Genomic DNA, 23,219 nt, shown 5'->3' with positions numbered 1-23,219 from the left:
CCGGACAACTTGGTTCGCTGTTTTGAACAACTTTGAAATCCGCCAGGAGAGCACTTTTTGATGGAAAGATGCCTGAGACTAACGGGAACAAATGCTACCTAAGAGTCAGGCTGAGCACCCCGTATTGCGGCCACAGGAGCTCCCGAAAGTTGACCAGCAAAAGCACCAAACGCCCTGGAACTATTTTGGGCATAGGACCACGTGTGTGGCCAGTCAGAACTTTAACAAAGTGGCGTTTCCCCTACACTTCATGGATCTGAGTGCTATTTGGAGAACTTGGGCGCTCAGATCAGGGCTATTTAACAATGTATTATTTGTGGAGTAATTTTATGTTTTTATTCTGTTTTGGGGTATTTTTATGTCTGCCTCCCTGTTCCTTTGAGATAATTAGTCTTTAACTGAATGATCTCCCAGGCCCAGAGATTCCTGGGAGGGGCTTGTGGTGAAGACAATGCAGACCCCCTGCTGGGGTCTGTGTATAAAAAGGCTGTGTTTAGATACATTAAACCTGTTGTACTCCCAGTGTCGTCTAGTTACTGGGAGGGGAAAGGACTAATCACTGTTCCAGCTCATGGAGGATTCAGCGGGGAAAGTCCTTGTAAGGACTAGAGCTCCCAGGACTGTGTGTCATCCAGTCCCTGGGAGTGAATAGAGCTAGTCCCCTATTCTGCTCCAGGATGGAGAGGCTCCAGGAGGACCCCAGTCAAGCCACGGCGACAGGGGCAGAAGTGCTGAGGTTTTCCCCTGCTCCAGCTAGGAAGCGGTCCTTGGCGGAGGCACCCAGCCAGGGTACAGGGAGCTCCGCTACAGCAAGCATTAGGTTTTTTAGCAATTTGAGCTACAGTAGCTCTTCTGTGTGATCAGACCAGAGGGCTATCCTTCCTTCCCCACGTGCATTAATGAGCCTTGGTCGCCCATGACACTGATGCTGGTTCACCAGTTGTCCTTCCTTGCACCATTTTTGGTAGGTGCTAATCACTACATACTAGGAACACCCCACAAGACTTGCCGTTTTGGAGATGCTCTGACCTAGTTGTCTAGCTATCACTATTTGGCCCTTGTCAAAGTCACACAAGCCTTTATGCTTTCCCATTTTTCCTGCTTCCAACACATGAAATTCAAGAACTGACTGTTTACTTGTGTCCTAATATATCCCACCCCTTTACAAGTGCCATTGTAACAATATAATCAATGTTATTCACTTCACACAGTTTTGGAGATGCTCTGACCCAGTCATTCATTCACTTTATTTGTAAGTTGTTTTAATGTTGTGACTGATCAGTGTATTTGATATGGGAAATTGATTACTTTATAGTTGCACCATTGAAGAATTAGTCTGTTTGAATTCACCTGTTTGAATTCATCTGTTTGAATTCACCAGTTTGAATTTGCCTGTGTGAAATCGCCAGAATGCATTTCCCTGGAAAATTCGCCCCAAATGTAATGCACCATCAAATCTAATGCGCATTCAAATTTTGGAAACTTTATTTTCAAAAAAAGGTGCGCATTAGATTTGCGTAAATATGGTATTTTACTTATTATGCACCAACAAGAGCAGCAGACAATTGACAAATGACCGAATGACTCCAAATGCAATTAATATGATTTTCAATCTGGTCATTCAAACAGTCGGCAAGTTATCGGTCAATATTAGTTGAAAAATCTACATTTTCGTAAAATTAGTGATTCCACCAAAAACAAATTCATATGTGTAATTATTATTTTGCATCATACAATAACTACAGATTAAACACTGGGTATTTGTTAGAATCTTCTGGGAATTATTTTCAACTGTAATATGTACATTATATTTATGCAGGCCAAGGGATTGGGATGCACTGAAGGATTCTAACTGCAATGGAATATGGGTAAGTAATTTCCATACTATATGATAGCATTGTCAAAATTCTTCTAGTGAGGTTTTCATCTCATTAAGTAGTAAAGGAAGCTTGGGCAAAAATGTTTAATCACTGAGGCAACACAGTATCAAAGTTTTTTAAGCAGGGTATGTATCATACAAATAATTTTAGGCATGCTAAGTTTAATTGTCAATTTGAATTCACTAAACCGGTAATTGTGGGCAATTGACGAGAGAATAATTCATTTTAGGCCAATATAACAGAAATACTTTTCCAGCTCATCTATTTTGGCATCAAATAAAATCTTCTCGTTTCTACAAAATTCCTTTCTTAATGAATAAAGTTCAATGACCGCAGAAATTGGTACCAGAAGAAAATCATGATAGGTGCATAATTTGCCATTTTATGCATAATTTCCAGATTATCTACAGTTATTCCAAATGTCCCCTTGTCCCATATTGCAGAGACAAATGTAACAGCAGTAAACTAAAGGAATTTAACTAGCAGGACTCCTCATAACCCTGCCAATATGCTGCTGGGTGAAAATTAAGTTGAATGTCAAAATCTAAACCCTTTTTACTGGATCTAAGTGCCTCCATCTGGCTCCCTTTCAGTCATTGATATTTTTTGTTTTTTCTATAATTTAAAAACCTAACCTTTACACCGGTCAGTCAATAAAGAGTGAGTCGGAGAGATGAGGAAAAAGAGAATCAATGTTTCCATTTCCTCCCCAATACAATGCGAAGCTGGACTGACCTGGACTGTGGTGTCATTTGTTAGGAGAAGCAGTGTAGCCAGCAATCAGATGAGATGAAATCCGAGGTGAATATCTACCAGATTAGATGTTAGAGACCCTGTAAAAAATGTAATTATCAGGATTGAACAAAACCTATATATTATTCTTGAATGTTTCATATAGTGAAATACAGGAACATTTTGCCACGTCCGATTAGTTCACTGTGTAAGCCCCGATCAATACATGCTTCAATTAACGTAATTGGAACATGGACTTTAATAGGACTTGGTGAAAAAATGGGATGAGGGTCTGTGAGAACATTCAGAAAATAAAATAATAATAATAGAGATTTTAAACATAATTATTGCATCATTGTGTTCATTTTTCATTTTTCTTAAAGGGTTTTGATCCAGAAGATGGAATACCTCATGAGAAAAAATTCTGTGAAGGTCTGTTGACAATATTAAGATATGCCCATGCAATAGAATGGAGCAATAGCTTGTTTATCCAGATTTCCAAAGATTGGCATTGTGAATTAAAAACATTTTTGACACTAGGAGAGTCAATGCATTTTGAAGATGACTTAATATACCGGTAGTATATTGGAAGCATTATTTCTCACTTAAAGGGGCACTATAATAACAACCATAGCTTGCCAAAACATCTGGTGCTGTTTGATATAAACCAGGGTTCAACCCAGAGGTTGCCCCTTTTTCACCTGCTTCATAATGCAAAATTTACACTTCCCCATAATAAATGACAATTTTTGGCCAGCCTGGACAGCACTGAACGCTAACCCATCACCATCATTCTCAACCAATCACTTCCTTTCAAGCTGGCCAAAATTGGCACTGTTAACAAGAAGGTGTAAATTCTGCATTACCAAGGTGCTATGGAGAGCACTAGTGTTGCAGTTATGTTGGTTAGAGTGCCCTTTTAACAAACAACAGCTCAAGCCAAACCACGATCATAACCTAGATGGGCATTACATTGCCTAATCTATTCACTAAACACTGAATGCCATCTAAACAGCAGCCAAATTCACAATTTACATTTACACATCTGTCTGCTCAAAAAAGGCAAATTCAGTTAATGCAACCAAATGTGATTCGATTTGGAAGCAGTTTGCTTCACTTTTTAATAGGGCGAATCTCCTTTATGATGGGTTATTCAACTAGTCAAAAAATAAAACAATTGCAAGTGAATTGTCTTTATTGGGTTGTTCTAAGCCCCCTAAGTCCAATGATACCCCAAGCTCACCATTAACACTCCCGAGATACCCAAATCCTAAATGATCCCTCCAAATCTGAATCTTGCATTAGTGGCATTTTGTTAAAATTTGCTACAATTTGGTTTCAATTTAATTGATCTGTTTTGATCAATCTTCAATCAATCTTTCTATAGCAACGAGATCTATATGACAATAGCAGGATCTATTTGGCTCAATTCAGTTACCATTTGTTTCTTAGTGAATACTGTGAACCACAGAGGAATTTTAACTACCAAACTAAGTAAAAAGCAAACATCCGAAATTGCAAAAGCAAATTCATTGTCTAATGCAGGGGTAGGCAACTCAAGGTGTCTTTGCATGGCACTCAAGGCTGCTAGAGCCAAACAGGCTCTGGCCTATCAGGAGTCCCAGTGAAACTTGAGATATCTGCTAATACAAAAAGGTGTGATGAAAGACAATCCCAAATTTATGCATAAAGGAAGTGATCTCTGATCACTTCATTCTAGCACTTGTGAATGGGAATCCACACTGGAGTAGAGCAGCCTGCAGCTGCTGTTGCAGCTTCTGTCCTTGACCTGTACCTGGCCAGTCAAGTCCCCATTGAACCCCAGGGAAGCCTCATTACTAGATATACACAGAAATGCAGAATAACCCTCCCCTCATACAAATAATACAAACAGCCCACACACAAACATACACACAACCCGCACATGCAGTCTCTCACATGCAATACCCCAAAGAGCCCCACACATACACACTGGGAAGTATCTTACACGAGGCAAACAAGGCATCTGCCTTGGGCGGCACTTTGCAGGGGGCAGCAAAAGAAAGCCGCCCCCAAATGCCCAGGCAGATCCCTTGTTTTCCTCGTGTCCTGCGGGGCTCAAGAGCTGGCCGGCTTGCCACTTTTGAAAATCAGGTTTATTGCCAAAATGTACAGACTTTCAGCTGTTTGCATTGAACAAATAAAACAAAAGCAGCTGAAATAGCTCAACACAACGAATGCTTCAAGTGGGTTCCACAAATTCAACGGCCAATGCAACTTATAATGGCTTCTCCAGTCTCAAAATTATTCAACCACCTGAATAGAAATCCTCACAACAGCACAAATATGCAAAACAGGTGGTCTCACCTGATACAATTAATCAAGGGCTTCATCAGTTGCACTATGTATGCTTGAGCTGGAACACTTGAAATACCTAAACTGGCTAGTATTTGTGAAGTGTCATGTTTGACTGCATGTTAGAAATATGGCTAAGTCAAAAGAATGCTCCACAAAGTTAAGAGAAGAGATTCACAAACAAGGAACAAGGAACAGGATACAAAAAGATATGGAAGGTACTGAATGCTCTTAGAGACAGCGTTGGAAGCATCGTTCACAAGTTCAAGGTTGAAGGAACAGTGGGTACACTACCTAGGCAGGCAGAAAAAGGAAACAATCAATGGCTGCCAACCAGATTTCTGAGAAGGCAGGTTGTGAAAAACCCTTGAATGACTGCAAAATACCAGCAGCAAGACTTGGTGGCAACAGGCACTGAGGTTTCAGTGACCATAGTAAGGTGCGTACTAAATGCAGAAGTTTTCCATGCCAGAACTCCAAGACGTGCATCACTACTGACTCAAAAGTACAAGAAACGTTGGCTCCAATAGGCTCAAAATCATATAAATAAACCGCATGTTATGTTCTGTGATGTGATGAAACAAAACTTTAACTATTTGGCCCAATAGATCAGCAGTATGTCTGGAGAAACACTCTGCGTACAGTTATGCAAAGTGGTGGCTCCGTGATGCTCTTGGGCTGGAAATCTGCAGCATGTGGAAGGCAAGATGGATTCATTGAAATATCAGGAAATCCTAGGATACAATGTCATGCCATTTGTGAGGAAGCTGAAGTTTGGATGTCATTGGACCCTCCAATAAGACGTTGATCCCAAGCATACATCAAATTCCACAAAGGCTTGATTGCAGAAGAAGTCCTGGAAAATGATGCAGTGACCATGACAGTCACCTAACTTGACCCCCATAGAAATTCTGGTGGGATTTGAAGAAGGCCGTTGCAGCACACAAACTCAAGAATATTACTGAACTGGAGGCCATTGCCCATGAGCAATGGGCTAAGGTTCCTCAGGAACTCTGCCGGAAGCTTGTGTCTGGCTATGCATCTGGTTTTCAGCAGATCATAACAGCAAAAGGGTGCTCTAGTAAGTACTAAAGTTTCTTGCCATGAAGGGATTGAATAATTTTGAGACTGGAAAAGTCATTATAAGTTGCATTTTCAGTTGAATTCGGGGAAAACACTTGAATATTTCACTAGGGGATTAAATATTTGTATTACAAGTGCAGATTATACTAGATATCTTCATTTATCACTGAGCAACACATAAACTTTAGTTTGAAAACATGGTGTACCTGTTGACTGGAATTGGTCATTCCTGTGTTGGATGGAACATTGCATATTATATTTCCCTTCCTCTGAAAAATGTCTAATCTATTAATGGCAATGGGTCTAACATCTATTGAAATATGGGGAATTGGTCTACAGGATATAGCAATTAGTAACCGCTTTTAAGTTAATTAGCAGCTGTCATGATATCCATTGGTATATATTTTGCAGATTAAACCCTTGATTGCCTTAAGTCTGGCATTAAAAATGTGGTGTTATGTAAAAGTTACATCAAAATGGGACTTACTATTGACCGTATCTAATCAGTTATGATTAACTAGAAACTCACTGAGGGAGAAAAAAAAACCTCTTATATGGACATATCAGCATATCAGTTGCTACTTTTTACCGGCCTGCTGCTACTAAGGTGATGTTCTCAATTTCTGAAAGTAAAGACAGGAAGTAGTGAGTAGGGTGAGGAGAGTACGCAGGATTTTTTTTTTGGGGGGGTGGGGGTTGACAACCGCTACCCATGGGTGGTGACTAGTGGGGACATTAAGTTGCTCCCACTTTATTTTAATAAGTAGCCCCACATGGGCAGGGGTCGATACTAGTGTGTGTCCCCCATTTTAATTTATTTAATAGCCCCACCTGTTGGCTACGGGTAATGGCAGCGGATGGGCAGTGATTTGTACACAGCCCATTATTTAATTTAAATAATTTTCTCCCACTCTGGAACTGGTAATCCCCTAGTTGTTTTACAGACCACATCCCCTTGGGATGATACCTTTTTAATGAATGGGAAGGAATTTTCTGTTCAGTTGCTATTTAATGTTACAGTGAGTGGTCACCTCCTGCTCACTCTTAGTAAATTTGCCCTCACCAGCGGCATGGTTGCCAGTGGGAAAATAACTTGGATTTTTGAAGTCTTGATTTGTATTTTAACAATCCAGGTCATTATCTCAGCCGGTTTTAGTCTTGAACACGTCAAAGTTGGACCAAATTCAGGCTCCTTTGGAGCTTGCTCTGCAAAATCTAGACATTGTTAAATACTGTGAACAATCTCTGTATTGTGCAGTCCAAATGGTCCTGCATAGCAGCTAATGGCTTTGCCCCATTTGGTATGCGCTCATTAGTGAATAACCCTGTTATACTCACTTTTAGAACTTTTCAACTAATTGTAGTTAGTTGAAAAGGAATTTGGAAAGAAAAAGCACACTGATATTTGACATTATTGCTAGGTATTCTATGAAAAATTTGACCGTATTAGAGGTCGGTTTTAACAACCATAGGACTACATGAAGATAACCAAAATGGGATACACAGAGGTCTCTGATGTAGTATAGGCAAAATCCAATGGGTGACATTTTTGAGAAATCCATTAATTACCATATTAATGACATATATATTATGAAGGCACATTATGTTTTGTTTGAGAGGTGGTGATAATACCACTTACAGCTGTGGTTTACTCAGTTTTGAATAAAACTAGTTTAAAGCAATGCATTTATTTGAGTTATTTGTTTCCAAGGTACTGATACAAAAGGGATCATAGTATTGGGGGATTCTGCTGCTGCCCACTTCCATATACCTCCCCAATGGATGACTGCTCTAAAAATGTCCAAGGTAAGTGTGTGCTCGTTATCTATGAACCTAAGTGGGTGTTCAATATATAAGAATCTTTAAAAATAGCACATATTCTCGACATTTTAACTGTACAGTTAGAATGCCCAATCCCTGCACATGAATATTTCAGACAATATACACATTATATTATTATATCATTGCCACTGGTCTGTGAAAACCAACAATACAGCATTACAAGAAAAAAAAGATAATTTTGACCAATTCACATTTTCACAGGGCTGACTGATTCTAGCCTTAAAGGGACACTCCAGGCACCCAGACCACTTCTGCCCATTGGAGTGGTCTGGGTGCCAACTCCCACTACTCTTAACCCTGCAAGTGTAATTATTGCAGTTTTTTATAAACTGCAATAATGACCTTGCAGGGTTAACTCCACCTCTAGTGGCTGTCTACTAGACAGCCACTATAGGGAACTTCCTGCTCTATAGCACATGTGTGAGGACCTCCAGCGTCGCTCATTTCCTCATAGGAAAGCATTGAAATTCTTTTTCAATGCTTTCCTATGGGGAGCACTAATGCGCATGCGCGGCATTGCCGCGCATGCGCATTAGGTCTCCTCGGCCGGTGGGGGGGATCAGTCTCGCCCACCGGCCGACGGAGACAGTAGGAGGAGCGGTGCGGAGGAGGAGACAGCGACGAGGGACATCGTTGCTGCCTCAGGTAAGTGACTGAAGGGGTTTTCACCCCTTCAGTAACCGGGGACTGGGGGGTGGGAGGGAGAGGGTACCTCCAGTGCCAGGAAAATGGATTGTTTTCCTGGCACTGGAGTTTTCCTTTAAGCTGTGGTGGATCAAGTAATGTCCAGTAATAGACCAGAGCATTTTTTTGCCATAGTAGTAGAAAATTTTCTTTACATATTCAAGTGTCGTTTTATATGTTTGAAATCGCTGAAAATAATTGAGTAACAAATTTGATGAATTTTTGTCTCTTGTGTCAGTTTTTGGTCTGTAATATGTTTTTTTTATACTCTTTCTGACTGGAATTATGTCTCAGAAAGTAACATGCAGTTTTTAACATTTTGAACCCAAACTGAGCATCTGATTTTTGGAGAAACCAGGGCGTGCTAGACATTTATTTACAAAGCTCAGCCAAATGAATGTCGCCTGTGTGGAAATGTTACTTCAGTGAAGCTGAGGCTGATGCTGTCCTCCATTTTGATCATGCTACCGTAGTGATGTAGCGCTGGCAATAAGTGCTAATCTGCAGCATGATCATATTTTTGTGCAAGCACTTTTAGCCTTTAAAGGTCTCAGTCTTTGTAGGCGTTTCACTGTTCCTAGATTTCTTATTAAAATGGTCTCTGGGTTTTTGATCCTTTACATCCTTGTCAAGTCTATGTATGACCTGTCAAGACCTTTCCTACCTTCAAATCTTACCTAATCTTGTCTATAATTGAAATGACTTTGACGTGTTGTACACCATTTATATTGCCAAGCCCTATCTAATCTTGTATAAACTCACGTTATTCTGTTCATATTTTCAAATCAATTAAAGAAAAGGGTATGATGAGCAGTCTTCTGGTTTTTAAGTTACTTGCCAGTGTTCCGTTTTATCTTAATAGAAGGTAATAATATAGCTTTGTGAAATGGTTAAATCTGTATCGGACTGAAGAACAACTGTTTCCTTCCCATGATAGCAAATCTGTTCTTAATTTTCATCTAGCAACAATTTCTAAAAAATATTGGTCATTTGTAAATGTCTCATTCTGGAGCCAAAAGCTGTGTTTCATTGTGTATGATAAGGTTGAATAGTATGTGTATGACAATACAGAAAGTACAGCAGGAACAAAATTAGGATATGGAAGAAATAATCTCTAACAGTCCATTTGTATTATTCCTGAAAGATTGATAACCTCCTCTTTATTTAAGGCAACATGTATACATTGTATTGGAAATAAAGAAAATCCTATAAGCTTCATAGCTCACTAGTAATCCATTACATTGCTATATGGATTGCCCACAAATATCGACCAGCCTTTAGTGAATTCATTTTCACGGTCTGTATTCACTAATTAAACCTTTTATGGGCAGTTGAAAAATTACCAACATACATTGAACAGACAGCTACTTTGTAAAATGAAACGCTTTGCCAGCAGGTAAAATAGTGGTGATTTTAACCACCACAGAGTGGAAGAACATTCAAAACACTTTATACACACTGGGTAAGTGGTTTGGACATTTTAGCAGCATCCCAATAACGTAAATACATATATGCTTTTTCAGATGAGAAACCACAATTAATATATAGATCTCCCCAACCAGCCACTGTTTCTTTGATTGATTCACAGTCTGGCAATTATTATTGTGGGACCTTTCCATGATATTTAAAGCCTTGCATTTCTAGTAGTTGTAGTTACATTATGTGAACAAGATAATCTCTAAAAGGCCTCAGTCTGCCCAATCTAGTTCCGGTTTAGATGCCACATATGTAGATAGAATTTTATATAGCCCTGCCCCTTCCGCACCCAACCCGCAATCTGCACGAGATTTATTAAAGAGTCTGGGCAGACAGGATGACAGAGTTTTAAAGGACACTGCAAGTGTCAAGCACACTGTAGTGGTTATAGTTTCAGGAGTGTCCTGGTGCCTTTATCCTAGTATAATATTTTTAAAATAATAATAAAATAAAAAAATGATTAAAATATATTTTAAAAAAAATAATCATAAAAATGCCCACCCCCCACCAAGGCTCTGCAACACACACACACACACACACACACACACACACACTGTATCACACACACTGCATCACATACACACACTGCACTCATATACACACACTGCACTCATACACACACACACTGCACTCATACACACACACACTGCACTCATACACACACACTGCATTCACACACACACACTGCATTCATTATATACACACACTGTAAATAAATATTCAATTAATGTAATTTTTTGGGGATATAATTTTATTTAGAAATTTGCCAGTAGCTGCTGCATTTCCCACCCTAGTCTTATACTTGAGTCAATAAGTTTTCCCAGTTTTTTTGGGTAAAATTTAGGGGCCTCGGCTTTTATTCGGGTCGGCTTATACTCGAGTATATACGGTATTCTAATTTTAGAAAAGTCTGTTTTTCTAAAGTCTAAAACTTTTGTTTTTGTGTGGTGTGACTCAGTCACTGTTCTTATATTAAACCACACTGACTGATGATCACTGGATCCTAAACGTTCACCTACAGTAATATCAGATACCAAATCTCCATTTGTTAACACTAAATCAGGTATGGCCTCTTTACGAGTTGGCTCCTCAACGACTTGTTTTAGAGACAATCCCAGTAGGGAGTTTAGAATATGTGTGCTCCTGGCACAAGCAGCTATTTTTATTTTACAATTCACATGAGGAAGATTAAAGTCACCCATGATGATAACTTCCCCCTTCATTGTCATTTTAGCTATTTCCTCAACTAGTAGATTATCTAACTATTCAATTTGTCTTGGGGGCCTATAAATGACACCTACACGAGTTACTGTGTGATTACCAAATTCTAACGTAACCCAAACGGACTCTATGTTCGCCTCACTAACTTTTATTAGGCTAGATTTTATGCTATCCTTCACATACAGGGCCACCCCTCCCGCTTTCCTGCCTTCCCTGTCTTTTCTATATAAAGAGTACCCTGGTATTGCTATGTCCCAGTCATTTTTCTCATTATACCATGTCTCAGTAACAGCGACTAAATCTACACTATCAGTTGCCATTATTGCCACAAGTTCATGGATCTTATTCCCTAAACTGCGAGCATTTGTAGACATGACTCTAAGCTTATCATTTTTTAACACACTTGCTACAGGCACCTTCTGTCCTTGTTTTGGGGGACAATTGGATTGATGTTTTATCACCCTTTTGCCCCCCCCCCCTCCTAGTTTAAATACATCCTAGCAAAACCTCTGAACTGCTCACTGAGAACATTTGTTCCCTTTTGATAAAGATGCAAACCATCTTTTTTGTACAGTTTATTTCCATTCCAAACATGAGAAATAAAGCCAAAGCCTTGCTCCCGACACCAATCAGCAAGCCACAAGTTAAAGTCCCTAATATGCATCCGCCTGTCGTTCTGAGTGTTATGCACAGGCAGAACTTCAGGGAATGACAGTGTGGAAGCAACCTGCCGTATATCATTGGCAAAAACACTAAAAACGTCCTTAACCTCTGAAACCTCATTGCAAGCCAAGTCATTTGTCCCTAGATGGACAAGTACATCCAATTCGCCTTCCTGCTTTGCTCGCTTAACAATATTACAGATACGTCTCCTGTCTCTGTGAGCAGGATAGAAACATTTAAATACATGAAGGCAATCAACACAGTAAGGGAGGAGACTATATTTAAAAGAAGAAAAAATACCACATCAAGAGGACATAGTCTTAAATTAGAGGGACAAAGGTTTAAAAATAATATCAGGAAGTATTAATTTACTGAGAGGGTAGTGGATGCATGGAATAGCCTTCCAGCTGAAGTGGTAGAGGTTAACACAGTAAAGGAGTTTAACCCCTTAAGGACACATGACATGTGTGACATGTCATGATTCCCTTTTATTCCAGAAGTTTGGTCCTTAAGGGGTTAAGCATGCGTGGGATAGGCATAAGGCTATCCTAGCTATAAGATAAGGCCAGGGACTAATGAAAGTATTTAGAAAATTGGGCAGACTAGATGGGCCGAATGGTTCTTATCTGCCGTCACATTCTATGTTTCTATGTTAAAAACCGAATCAACATTTCCCATAGGAATTTATGGAAATTTGATTATTTCCTTCCAGACCCCCAACATTACAGCATTAATAGATATGTTTAGAAAATGCACTATGCATTATGTAACAGAACAGCCCTGAATTCTTGCTGTGACATCATAGAACTTATTTTAAGTTTCAAAAACTTTATCCTTAACCTTTTTAAAATGCTTTTTTTTTTTTTTTTTTAAATACACTGCTCTGCACCCAGTAACCCACAGACACCCCCCCCCCCCCAGCCCTGCCAGTACCCGGTATCAGATTCTCAGCCCTGCCATCACCCGGGATTAGACCCTCAGCCCTGCCATCACTTGGTATCAGACCCCCAGCCCTGCCAGCACCCGTAATTAGAGCTTCCAGCCCTGCCAGCACCCGAAATCAGAGCTTCCATCCTTGCCAGCACCCAGGATCAGAGCTTCCAGCCCTGCCAGCACCCAGGATCAGACCCCCATGTGGGGCTATGCAATGCGGCATTAAAAAGGTTGATAGTTTACCAACGAGATTACTATAGATGGGAATGCCGCGTGATGTGTTCGGGTACCAAGGATCGTTCGCGTACCGAGACATTCCTTTGCCAAATTTGAGTTCGACTTCCGAATTGTTAACAGGAACGTTCGAGCTCCAAGGTTCCACTGTATAAGAAAAAGAAAACATATGTTAAAATAGTTAGTTACCCCTACTAATATACCGTATATATTCGAGTATAAGTCGATTTTTTTCGGCACATTTTTTGTGCTGAAAAACCCCAACTCGACTTATACTCGAGTCAATGTCTGTATTATGGCAATTTACATTGCCATAATACAGACTGGGGGCTGTGTAGGAGGGGGGCTGGCAGGGAGCGTTTACTTACCTCTCCTGCAGCTCCCGTCAGCTCCCTCCTCCTCTCCACCGGTCCGGTCAGCTCCCCAGTGCGGCCCTCGCGAGACTTACACTGGGACTTGCAGAGGGAGCAGAGCAGACCGGCGCGGAGGAGAAGGGAGCTGACAGGAGCTGTAGGAGAGGTAAGTGCTTCCTGCCAGCCCCCCTCCACTGAACTGCCAATAACACAGGACCACCAGGGAGTGAGAGCCCCCCTCCCTGGCCAGCTAACAAGCAGGGAGGGGGGACGAAAAAAATCTAAATAATAATAAAATAAAATAAAATAATATTAAAAATAATAATAAAAAACATTTAAATAATTAAGAAAATAAATTATAAAAATGCCCACCCCCCCCCACCAAGGCTCTGCAACACATACACAAACACACACACTGCATCACACACACTCACACTGCATTCATACACACACACTGCACTCATACACACACACTCCACTCATACATACACTGCACTCATACATACACTGCACTCATACACACACTGCACTCATACACACACACTGCACTCATACACACACACTGCATTCACATACACACACTGCATTCATTATATACATTATATACATTATATTTTTTTAGGATCTAATTTTATTTAGAAATTTACCAGTAGCTGCTGCATTTCCCACCCTAGTCTTATACTCGAGTCAATACGTTTTCCCAGTTTTTTGGGGTAAAATTAGGGGCTTCGGCTTATATTCGGGTCGGCTTATACTCGAGTATATACGGTACTTCCTAATAATAATATATAATTTTACCTGTAAAAAACACTGGCTTAATGTATTCTCCTTAACTAGTGCCCTAACTAGTGCTTGGGACTATTAACCCTAGATTTTCTTTGATTCCTACAATGATGAGTGGAAGAGGTAAAGAATATTGATATGTAAGTGCATTGAATTTAGACAATTCCCTACTGAAAAAAATCTATTTAAATTGTGAATTACAAAGTACTTAACTTAAATTTTTACATTAGGTACAGGAATCTAATACATATTTATATAAGCCACATTTTTTTTTTTATTTGTATAATTTTAAGTGGGTGTTTGTGCTTTCTTTGTAAACACAATAAATGTATTTGCTGTTGTGAAACATTGTAAACTCCCTATTGGTCTTGTTAAGATTATTATTATATTGTTGCATTGATTTAGGAAACATTTGCTGATCTACCCATGGCACTTTCCAATGAACTCGACTGGCCTCAGTTCTCTCTGTATACTGGGTTCCAGAACTCTACAAATGGGTAAATATCTGTGTTGTAGATAATAAAACTGTTCTTACGTGATAGGGAAGATGGTATAACATAAGGAAGTGGATCATTTCTAGTGCCTGTCTAGCTAATTTGATCTCTATGTGGATTTGTATGGTAAGTCTATTTCAATGTACCTTCTAGTACAATAATATGTCCTTTTGGCAAAACTGTAAATTTATGTTAAAAGGATTAGCCTTAAACCTGTTACCCATTGTCTTGGTATATTATGATGTATTATAAATAACAGATCTAAAGGTCCTTAAGGCATAATAGTCTGTACTTTTATGGGTTGTTTGTTTTTTTGCATAGCTATAGTGACTTTTTCCTAATACTTAACAAGCACTCAAAGTAAGTGTTATTCATTATTAAACTATAGAATGTTTTCTGCTTTACACACTATAACAGTGTGCACCGCATCAAGAACTGTGTATCGTCTTGTGATGGTCACTACCAGGGGTCCCATTGTTTAGACATATCTTAAGAGATTGATGTCACAGTGAATCTCAAGGAATGTATTCTTCTCTTCACTCTGAGAAACTGTAGTGTACATGTTTTTTTGTTTTGTTTTTAAATAACTCACATTGGCTGGAATCGCAATTCCTATAGCCTTTACGAGCCAAAAATTGTAAAAAAAAAAAAAAAAAAAACATGAATTATAACCACAATAACATATTTAGGGTTGTGGAAACATAACAGGGATTTACAAGTAACCAGTACTTTAGCCAGGAGTTTGCTTTCATGTGAACTCTAGCAGAAGACCGTAGGTAGAGAACAATGGCCTAATATAGGTTTGCAACCTTAGCCATCATGAAAAATATAGTTTCTTTTTTTTTTTCAATCAGATGTTAACTTGCTTTAGATGTTTTTATCAACTGCACTGCTCTGAATATTTAGCTTTAGCTACTCCTGCAGTATCTAAAATGGTAAAAACATGAATTATAAAAACAGTAACATATTTAGGGTTGTGGAAACATAACAGGTATGTACAAGTAACCAGTAATTTAGCCAGGGGTTTGCTTTCATGTGAACTCTAGCAGAAGACCGTAGGTAGGGAACAATGGCCTAATATAGTTTTGCAACCTTAGCCAGCATGGAAAATATAGTTTCATTTTCAAACAGATGTTAATTTGCTTTAGATGTTTTTTAGATGAATATTTAGCTCAGGAGATAATATATTCGAAATTGAACACAATTTGCAGTAAAGTAAGTTTAAAGGAACACTGTAGTGTTAGGAATACAACGCTGCAATATAGTGTTCCTTTAATAAACAGATGTTGAGGGGTAGGGATGCCCTTTCTCCAGAACTTATGCATAGGTAACAATAAACATAGGGTGTCTTAATTAAATTAAGTCAAGACTAACAGCCAAACTGGAAGCATAACTGACTGTGAGACATTTTACAGTTTGACTACTTTAGCCTTGAATTTTAAATTCACTTTGAATTCTTCAAAATTCTCACTATAGTAAACAATTCTGTAACCTTTTTCATATTGTAACCTGTATAGTTTTTCTTTTATGCAGAATTCCTACAAATTCATTATATCTGCATTTAAGGAATTTGAATCGCTGTAACCACAGGGATTATCAGAGCATAGCACGGAATGGTATGTATGCTTTTTATTAGGATGTGTTCTTGAATAGATTGTAAAATTATTTAAAGGGACACTATAGTCACCTGAACAACTTCAGCTTAATGAGGTTGTTCAGGTGAGAACTATAGCTCCCTGCAGCCTTTCTCATGTAAACACTGTATTTTCTGAGAAAATACAGTGTTTACATTGAAAGCTAGGAACACCTCCAGTTGCAGTCACTCAGAGTGAACCAGAGGGACTTAATATGCTTCCATCCACTCAGATCTGCTGTGCACGAGCATCCTATGATTCAGTATCTCCTCCCACTGCATGCAGACACTGAATTTTCCTCATAGAGATACATTGATTCAATTCATCTCTATGAGGAGATGCGGATTGGCCAGGGCTGTGTTTGATTAATGCTGGCTCTGCCCCTGATCTGCCTCCTTGTCAGTCTCAGCCAATCCTATGGGGAAGCACTGTGGTTGGATCAGGCTATCACATGTCAGCAGACTGCTTGTTTTTCCTGATTCAAGCTTCTGGCTTGAATACAGTAAGATTTTTACTATATTTATGGAGGCATGAGGGGCTAGATGGTCGTGTTAACACTATAGGGTCAGGAATACATGTAGTTGCATTGGTGACTATAGTGTCCCTTTAAACAAGCAAAGGGGGGATTGGTGCATGATCCACGTGTGTTCCCCAATACCTTTATAGTTTTTATTGCATGGACTGCACGGCAGAATTTTATTTTCAGTATCCAGAACTGCATTATCTTAAATTGGAGATGCCTTATTTAAACAAGTTTTATTTTATTTTTAACAGGTGGTTCTTATGGCAACATTCATAATTATATTGAAAGGTAATTTCCCATTTGTGTGTTCATAATGACATTAATGTAATATCTCACTGAAATGTGAATTTTTAGTATTTCAAAGCGAATTTGACAGTTTTGTTCAAAATAGCCAAATTGGAAAAAAATAGCTAGCTATGGTTTTGTCTATTTTGGCTTAAAAATCTACTTAGAACTCAAACAACTTTTTGTTAACCCTTTTGTGTTGCCGTGATGGCTGGAGTTTGCTGTAAGAGGCCCCGTTAGCAGAAAACTGCACTGAAAAACAGGGATGCTTTCTACGGTTTTCTCTGTATTTTGCCACTTTGATTATAGATGCTTTGGAACTGAAAACAAGTGCTCTTCCATTGCGAACCACTGAAAAATGCCACCATGTATAATTATTTTAGGTTTATTTTTCTTTAACTACTAAAAGGCCCACAGTATGTATTTGCCTTATAATTTTGGATCTGTGTGTTTAACACATATAAACATACAAGTCCACATCCCCTCGGCTACATATGTAGAAATACAAATACATTCAATTATATAAGATTATGTTAGACAAATAAAAAATATGACTAATATGATTAATGTAATAAACATATTTAAATTAAGAGAACACTATAGTGTGAAGAATAGCAAAAAAGTGTTCCTGGCACTATAGTGCTGGAGTGACTATTTAGATCGCCGGCCCCATTCTCTGTAGAGGGAAAAGTTTTTTTTACTCACCCTTTCTCCCGCGGTGTGCCGGTCGCTGCAGCTGGCTCCGCCTTCATGGCTGAGATCATCAATCTTGCTGATCTCAGCCAATTCAATGCTTTCACATATGAAACCATTGGGAGACTACTGCGCATGCGTGGCAAAACACTGCACTGCGCCAATCAGCATTTCTGTATAGTGATACATTGAATCAGTGCATCTCTATGGGGAACGTTCGGTGCCTCCACACAGAGCGTGGAGATGCTGAACGTAGGTGCTGCACATTGTGATGGGAAGATAGGAAGCACCTCTAGTGGCCGTCTGAGTGACTGCCTCTAGAGGTGTTACTAGGTAGCAGTTTTCTCTGAAAAGGCAGCTTTTACATTGAAAAGCCTGGAGGGACAGGCTATAGTTACCAGGACACTGTCATTAAGCTGTAGTTGTTCTGGTGACTATAGTGTCTCTTTAATTGCAGGGCGGAAGTTAAATAACTATTTTACATGTCACTAATGAAATACCAGAGTTAGATTAAATCCTTTTTTGAAATTCTCAACATACAGGTCAAACTTCAAATGCAGATATACAGGGAAAACTGCAAAATCTTTAAATGGAACAGCCAAGCAAATTCATTCTCTCAGTAGTAACAGTTATGAGAACTTCTAACTTTACTAGTTTCTATCTTGGCAGATAAGCATGTAGTTTAGCATACAGTTCTCTGTACAATGTCTTGTGTACAAATAGTAGATTCTCATTATGTTCCACTGCCCTGTTATCTGTGTTTCCAAAAAGCAATTTGAATTTGTTCTCTCCTCTCGTATAGTATGGCAAGAAACCAGCAGCTAGATAAGCCTGCAATTGTGTTCTATGCTCTGATTGGTAACGATGTGTGCAATGAGTAAGTACAGAAAATATATTCACTATATAGATATACTTGTTTTTATTATTATTATGTTATTATTAATATAGCGCCAGCAAACTCCGTAGCGCTGTACAATGGGTGGACTAACAGACACGTAATTGTAACCAGACAAATGGATGCACAGGAACAGTGGGGTTGAGGGCCCTGCTCAATGAGTTTACATGCTAGAGGGAATGGGGTATAGTGACACAAAGGGTATGAGTAGGGGTAATGAAATAGGTTGCTAGAAAAGTAATCACTGAGAACTTACTAGGTTATTTTTGAGAGTTGCGGTAGAGAAGTGATGGGGGAGGCTATGAAAACCCTCTAACAGTTTAAATGATATGCTTTCCTAAAGAAGTGTGTTTTCAAAGATTTTTTGAATGAGTGGAGACTGGGTGAAAGTCTAACGGAGAAGGGAAGGGAGTTCCACAGAAAAGGTGCGGCCCTGGAGAAGTATTGGAGGCGAGCATCAGACGTGGGAGTATGGACAGAGGATAGGCGTAGGTCTTCGGCAGAGCGCAGGGGCCTCGACGGGACATATTTGTGAATTGTGTATTGTTTATGATAATGTGGCGACTATGTGGAGCCATTTTATACAAATACATTTAAAATTTTCAAACAGAGACAACAAGGTTTACTTCAGAAAAACTTTTACAGGATATCTTAAGCACCATAACCACTGTAGTTTATTATTTAGTTATTGTGCATTGAAGCTGTCACTACATTCCCATAATTTAATTTTCAACCATTTTCTTTATTCTTATGTAAACCTCCAGTGCCCAGACCCTACCACCATCTTACATACTTTTAGAGAATCATAGCTTTTATAATCACAGGCCCATATACTTGTATAGTTTTAGTTATGGAAAGCCAGTCACCTCTAATGAGCTGAGCGGTGATTGCATTAATATGCTGACTCAGCAGTTTAATACTTGGCTCAGGGCACTGTGCTTGCATGCGCTTTTTCGTGAAAAGACTTCATAAAGATGCAATATTGAGTAAGGAACCATTTGCCATTGTCTAATTTTTCTGTCATATAACAAGAACGAACAGCTTATACCGAGGGGAGAAAAACAAGCTAAGGAAAGAGACTAGAACTAGGACTGGGTACCATTTAGTAGGCAAGTAGTAAGTTGTTAAGGCAGAGTAATGCACAAGTAGGTGTTTACATTTACATTTTCAAAATTAAAGAATAGGACTTTTATTTTGAAGGACTCGTGCATGTTCCAACAGGTCTTTTCTAGACTCTGTTTAGAGGATGGAGACATCTGGAGATTTTTTTCCCGGCCTTGGTAAAATGTTGCCTTTTCCTTGGCTCTAGTTATGAGGACACATTGAAACACATGACAACACCTGAGAATATGAAATCCAGTCTCTTGAAAACCCTGCAATTCATGGACTCTCGTCTGCCAAACGGAAGCCATATTGTGTTAATCCAATTAGCAGATGGACGTTTCTTGTGGAATTCATTACACGACCGTTATCATCCAATAGGTATTTTAATTTACATTGGTGATTTCATTAAGAGTTTGCTTACACTATGCTCATGGAGAAGTCATTTGATTTTCACTAAAGCAGGTATCTTCGTCATGAATATGCCTGTTTTATATGTAAACATTACTCACTCAGGTGCATATTATATTTGTGTGACCTATGCTTTTTGATGTACCACATGGATTTTAATCTATTTCTCATCTATACAGGTCAGTTAAATAAAGATGTGACATATGAGCAATTTTATTCTTTCCTGACCTGTCTTCAGGTAAACTAATATTGTTTAACATCTAAATTCATTATCTGTGTGCAAAAGATAGCTTTGTGGACATGTCTGTTTATACCTAGTGCATACACAAAACTATGAGGACAATTCACATACTGGACATTTTGCTAGTTAAACTGGCTCATTATTGAAAATATCCAATGTGGATTATAGCATGCAGAGTTTGTATTGTTACTTGGCCTTACATTGCAGTGGAGAAGATGCATCATGAAGATCCATGACCAGACATGGCGCTTAAAACACCTCAAAACATCTGACTTTTCTGTGTCCCAAATATTAAAATTATTATTCTTTTTAAACCACCAACATATTCAACCAGGCCATACATTATAATTGCGACAAAATTTTTACCTACAGGGTCAAGTAGGGATAATAGTCCAGGTAAAAGCTTATGGTACACGTTAAAGTGGGTTAAGATAGGCAATGTGGAAGTGAGACAGAGGTTAAAAAGCTATAAATGGGGGATTTATGTGGTTAATATATAGGTTTCCATATATATATATGTGGCACGGGGAATGAGAACTTTGGATGCTAAAGGAATACTACAGTGTCAGGAATATGTATTCCTAACACTATAGTGTTTAACTATTTAGGTCCCTTGCCCCCCTTAGATAGCACGGTAAGGTGATAATCCCATGCGGCGCTGGTCTTCCGTGGCTGGCTCCGCCTCGCTGGCTGAGATCATCGCTCTTGATGATCTCAGCCAATCCAATGCTTTCCTATAGGAAAACATTGTAAGGCTATTGTGCATGAGCGGCAAAATCGCTGCACTGTGCCAATCATCATCTCCTCATAGAGATGCATTGAATTAATCTAACCATCTACATTGCTGCCTACAGTGGCGTACACATGATCCATGGAGCCCTGGTACGAAAACTGATCCATGCCTCCCCTCCTCCCCCTCGGCGGGCCAGGTTGCAACACATGGCGGCAGACACCTGGAAGCAGGGGTCCACAGGGCAGCAAGGCCGCCTGGAGTGACGGGCCCGGTCGCAACTGCGACCCCAGTATAGACGCCACTGTACACACACACACATACATACAAACACACACAGAGACACATATATACAGACACACACATACATACCAACAAACACACATACATATACACACACACACACAGACACATATATACACGTACATACATACAAACAAACACACATATATACAAGCACACATACATACATACAAACACACCCACCCACCCCCCTTCACATGCGTGCCCGGCGGTTTTACCGCGTGTGCCGGGGCCACAACACATGGCGGCGGGCACCCAGTCAAAGAGGTCCGCAGGGTGGCTGCGACCCCTGTATGTACCCCACTGGCTGCCTAGGAACACCATTAGTGGCAGTCACTCAAACACTGCCTTTTCTCTGAAAGCTTTTACATTGCTCAACCTGCAAAGACAGACTATAGATACCAGAACCACTATATTAAGCTGTAGAGGTTCTGATGACTATAGCTTCCCTTTAATCAGTTTGTAAAAAAAATAATTTTCTGTAGAAAATGGTGAACTCACTGGATGTGAGGAGTGAGATCTGGTTTAGATTTCTGCTGTGACATGGTAGATGGTAATATCAGAATTTGGCTCTAACTTCATTAATCCAAGGGTTTATTCTGCATTTTGTCAGTTATACGGAATGGCGATAATGCCGTAATGCTTTTTGGAATGCTTACCTGGCAAATATAAGGCTCCTGCATTGAATATTATCTGAATGCTGAAAGTTAAATTGTTTATGTGTCTCAAGTTTTTGTATTTATGATTATATAGCTGAGAGCACTGGGTAAAGCATACATTAGCGTTTATAGTCTATCTTTATAATCTAAAATTGCATGGATTTGTACAGATAATATGAAAGTGAAATCTCCAAATTATCTTGGCAGCAACAAAGGAATTAGATCTTGTGTGCTAGGAGAACCCTGATTTTTGTCAAATTTAACAAAATGGTATGACAAACATGGGGACTGCACGCAAAAACTCATTTTTTTATAATCAATACAAATATCTGTAGTGGCTGTGGTACTGAGTGTCCCTTTAAATTATGTCACGAACATTTAATTTGCGATTTTCAAGCTGCTGCATTAAACAATCTTTGTTGCAGGATCCCTATTGTTTTTAATCATGTTCTTCCCATGAATGTACAGATCCTCGCATAGGGCCATATGCCCATTGTTGGCTTATGTAAGTGTGTTATTAATATGGGAAAATAAAATCCAGACACTTGCTCAAGTCTTCCCATCTGCATCTCCTTCTGTCCAACTGAAACACCAACTCCTGTCCATTTGTACAGGACCACCATCTGATCAGAGCACTGCATCGAAGTAAACGTATTGTTATATGCGTATTGCTCTACTATATGATTCTAAATAAAACAATGTTCCTTGATTATAACAAGAGAATTACAGAAACCTGGTAAATCTACATCTTTCCTGCTTGTGCACTCAAAGCCATTGAGGTTTATTGATTAAAGATTTTAATTTGCTACAATTGGAAGCTTAAAGGCAAAATTGAAGGGACAACACCTGGTGTGGAACGTTTCTCCAGCTTGGCTCCAATCACAGCTTGACTAGTTTAGCCCCATTTTTGAGATTTTAATGTGCTGCAATGTGAAGTTTAGTATATTACAATAATAATATATTCCTCTGTAAAAAGAAATTGTGAAGAACAACAAAATCACTGAGCCAGATCTGCCATGTTAAGTTTGTGGG

The 23,219-nt window shown here is 39.2% G+C and overlaps 1 protein-coding gene across 1 annotated transcript in view; it reads left to right on the top strand.

The window, feature by feature from the left end:
• AOAH (acyloxyacyl hydrolase) overlaps window positions 1-23,219 on the top strand; it is a 101,015-nt gene that overhangs the window by 43,237 nt on the left and 34,559 nt on the right. Inside the window, exons 10-18 of the mRNA XM_063452152.1 lie at window positions 1,820-1,868; window positions 2,996-3,044; window positions 7,741-7,835; window positions 14,624-14,715; window positions 16,246-16,328; window positions 17,121-17,157; window positions 18,650-18,724; window positions 20,052-20,224; window positions 20,434-20,492. Coding sequence (XP_063308222.1) covers window positions 1,820-1,868; window positions 2,996-3,044; window positions 7,741-7,835; window positions 14,624-14,715; window positions 16,246-16,328; window positions 17,121-17,157; window positions 18,650-18,724; window positions 20,052-20,224; window positions 20,434-20,492 — 712 coding nt within the window. The remainder of the gene's footprint in view (window positions 1-1,819; window positions 1,869-2,995; window positions 3,045-7,740; window positions 7,836-14,623; window positions 14,716-16,245; window positions 16,329-17,120; window positions 17,158-18,649; window positions 18,725-20,051; window positions 20,225-20,433; window positions 20,493-23,219) is intronic.

The sequence above is a fragment of the Pelobates fuscus genome, chromosome 4 (assembly GCF_036172605.1).
Source record: "Pelobates fuscus isolate aPelFus1 chromosome 4, aPelFus1.pri, whole genome shotgun sequence".
NCBI classification, from domain to species: domain Eukaryota; kingdom Metazoa; phylum Chordata; class Amphibia; order Anura; family Pelobatidae; genus Pelobates; species Pelobates fuscus.
The sequence above is the reverse complement of the archived record's forward strand: the minus strand, read 5'-3'. Positions and strand labels throughout refer to the sequence as shown.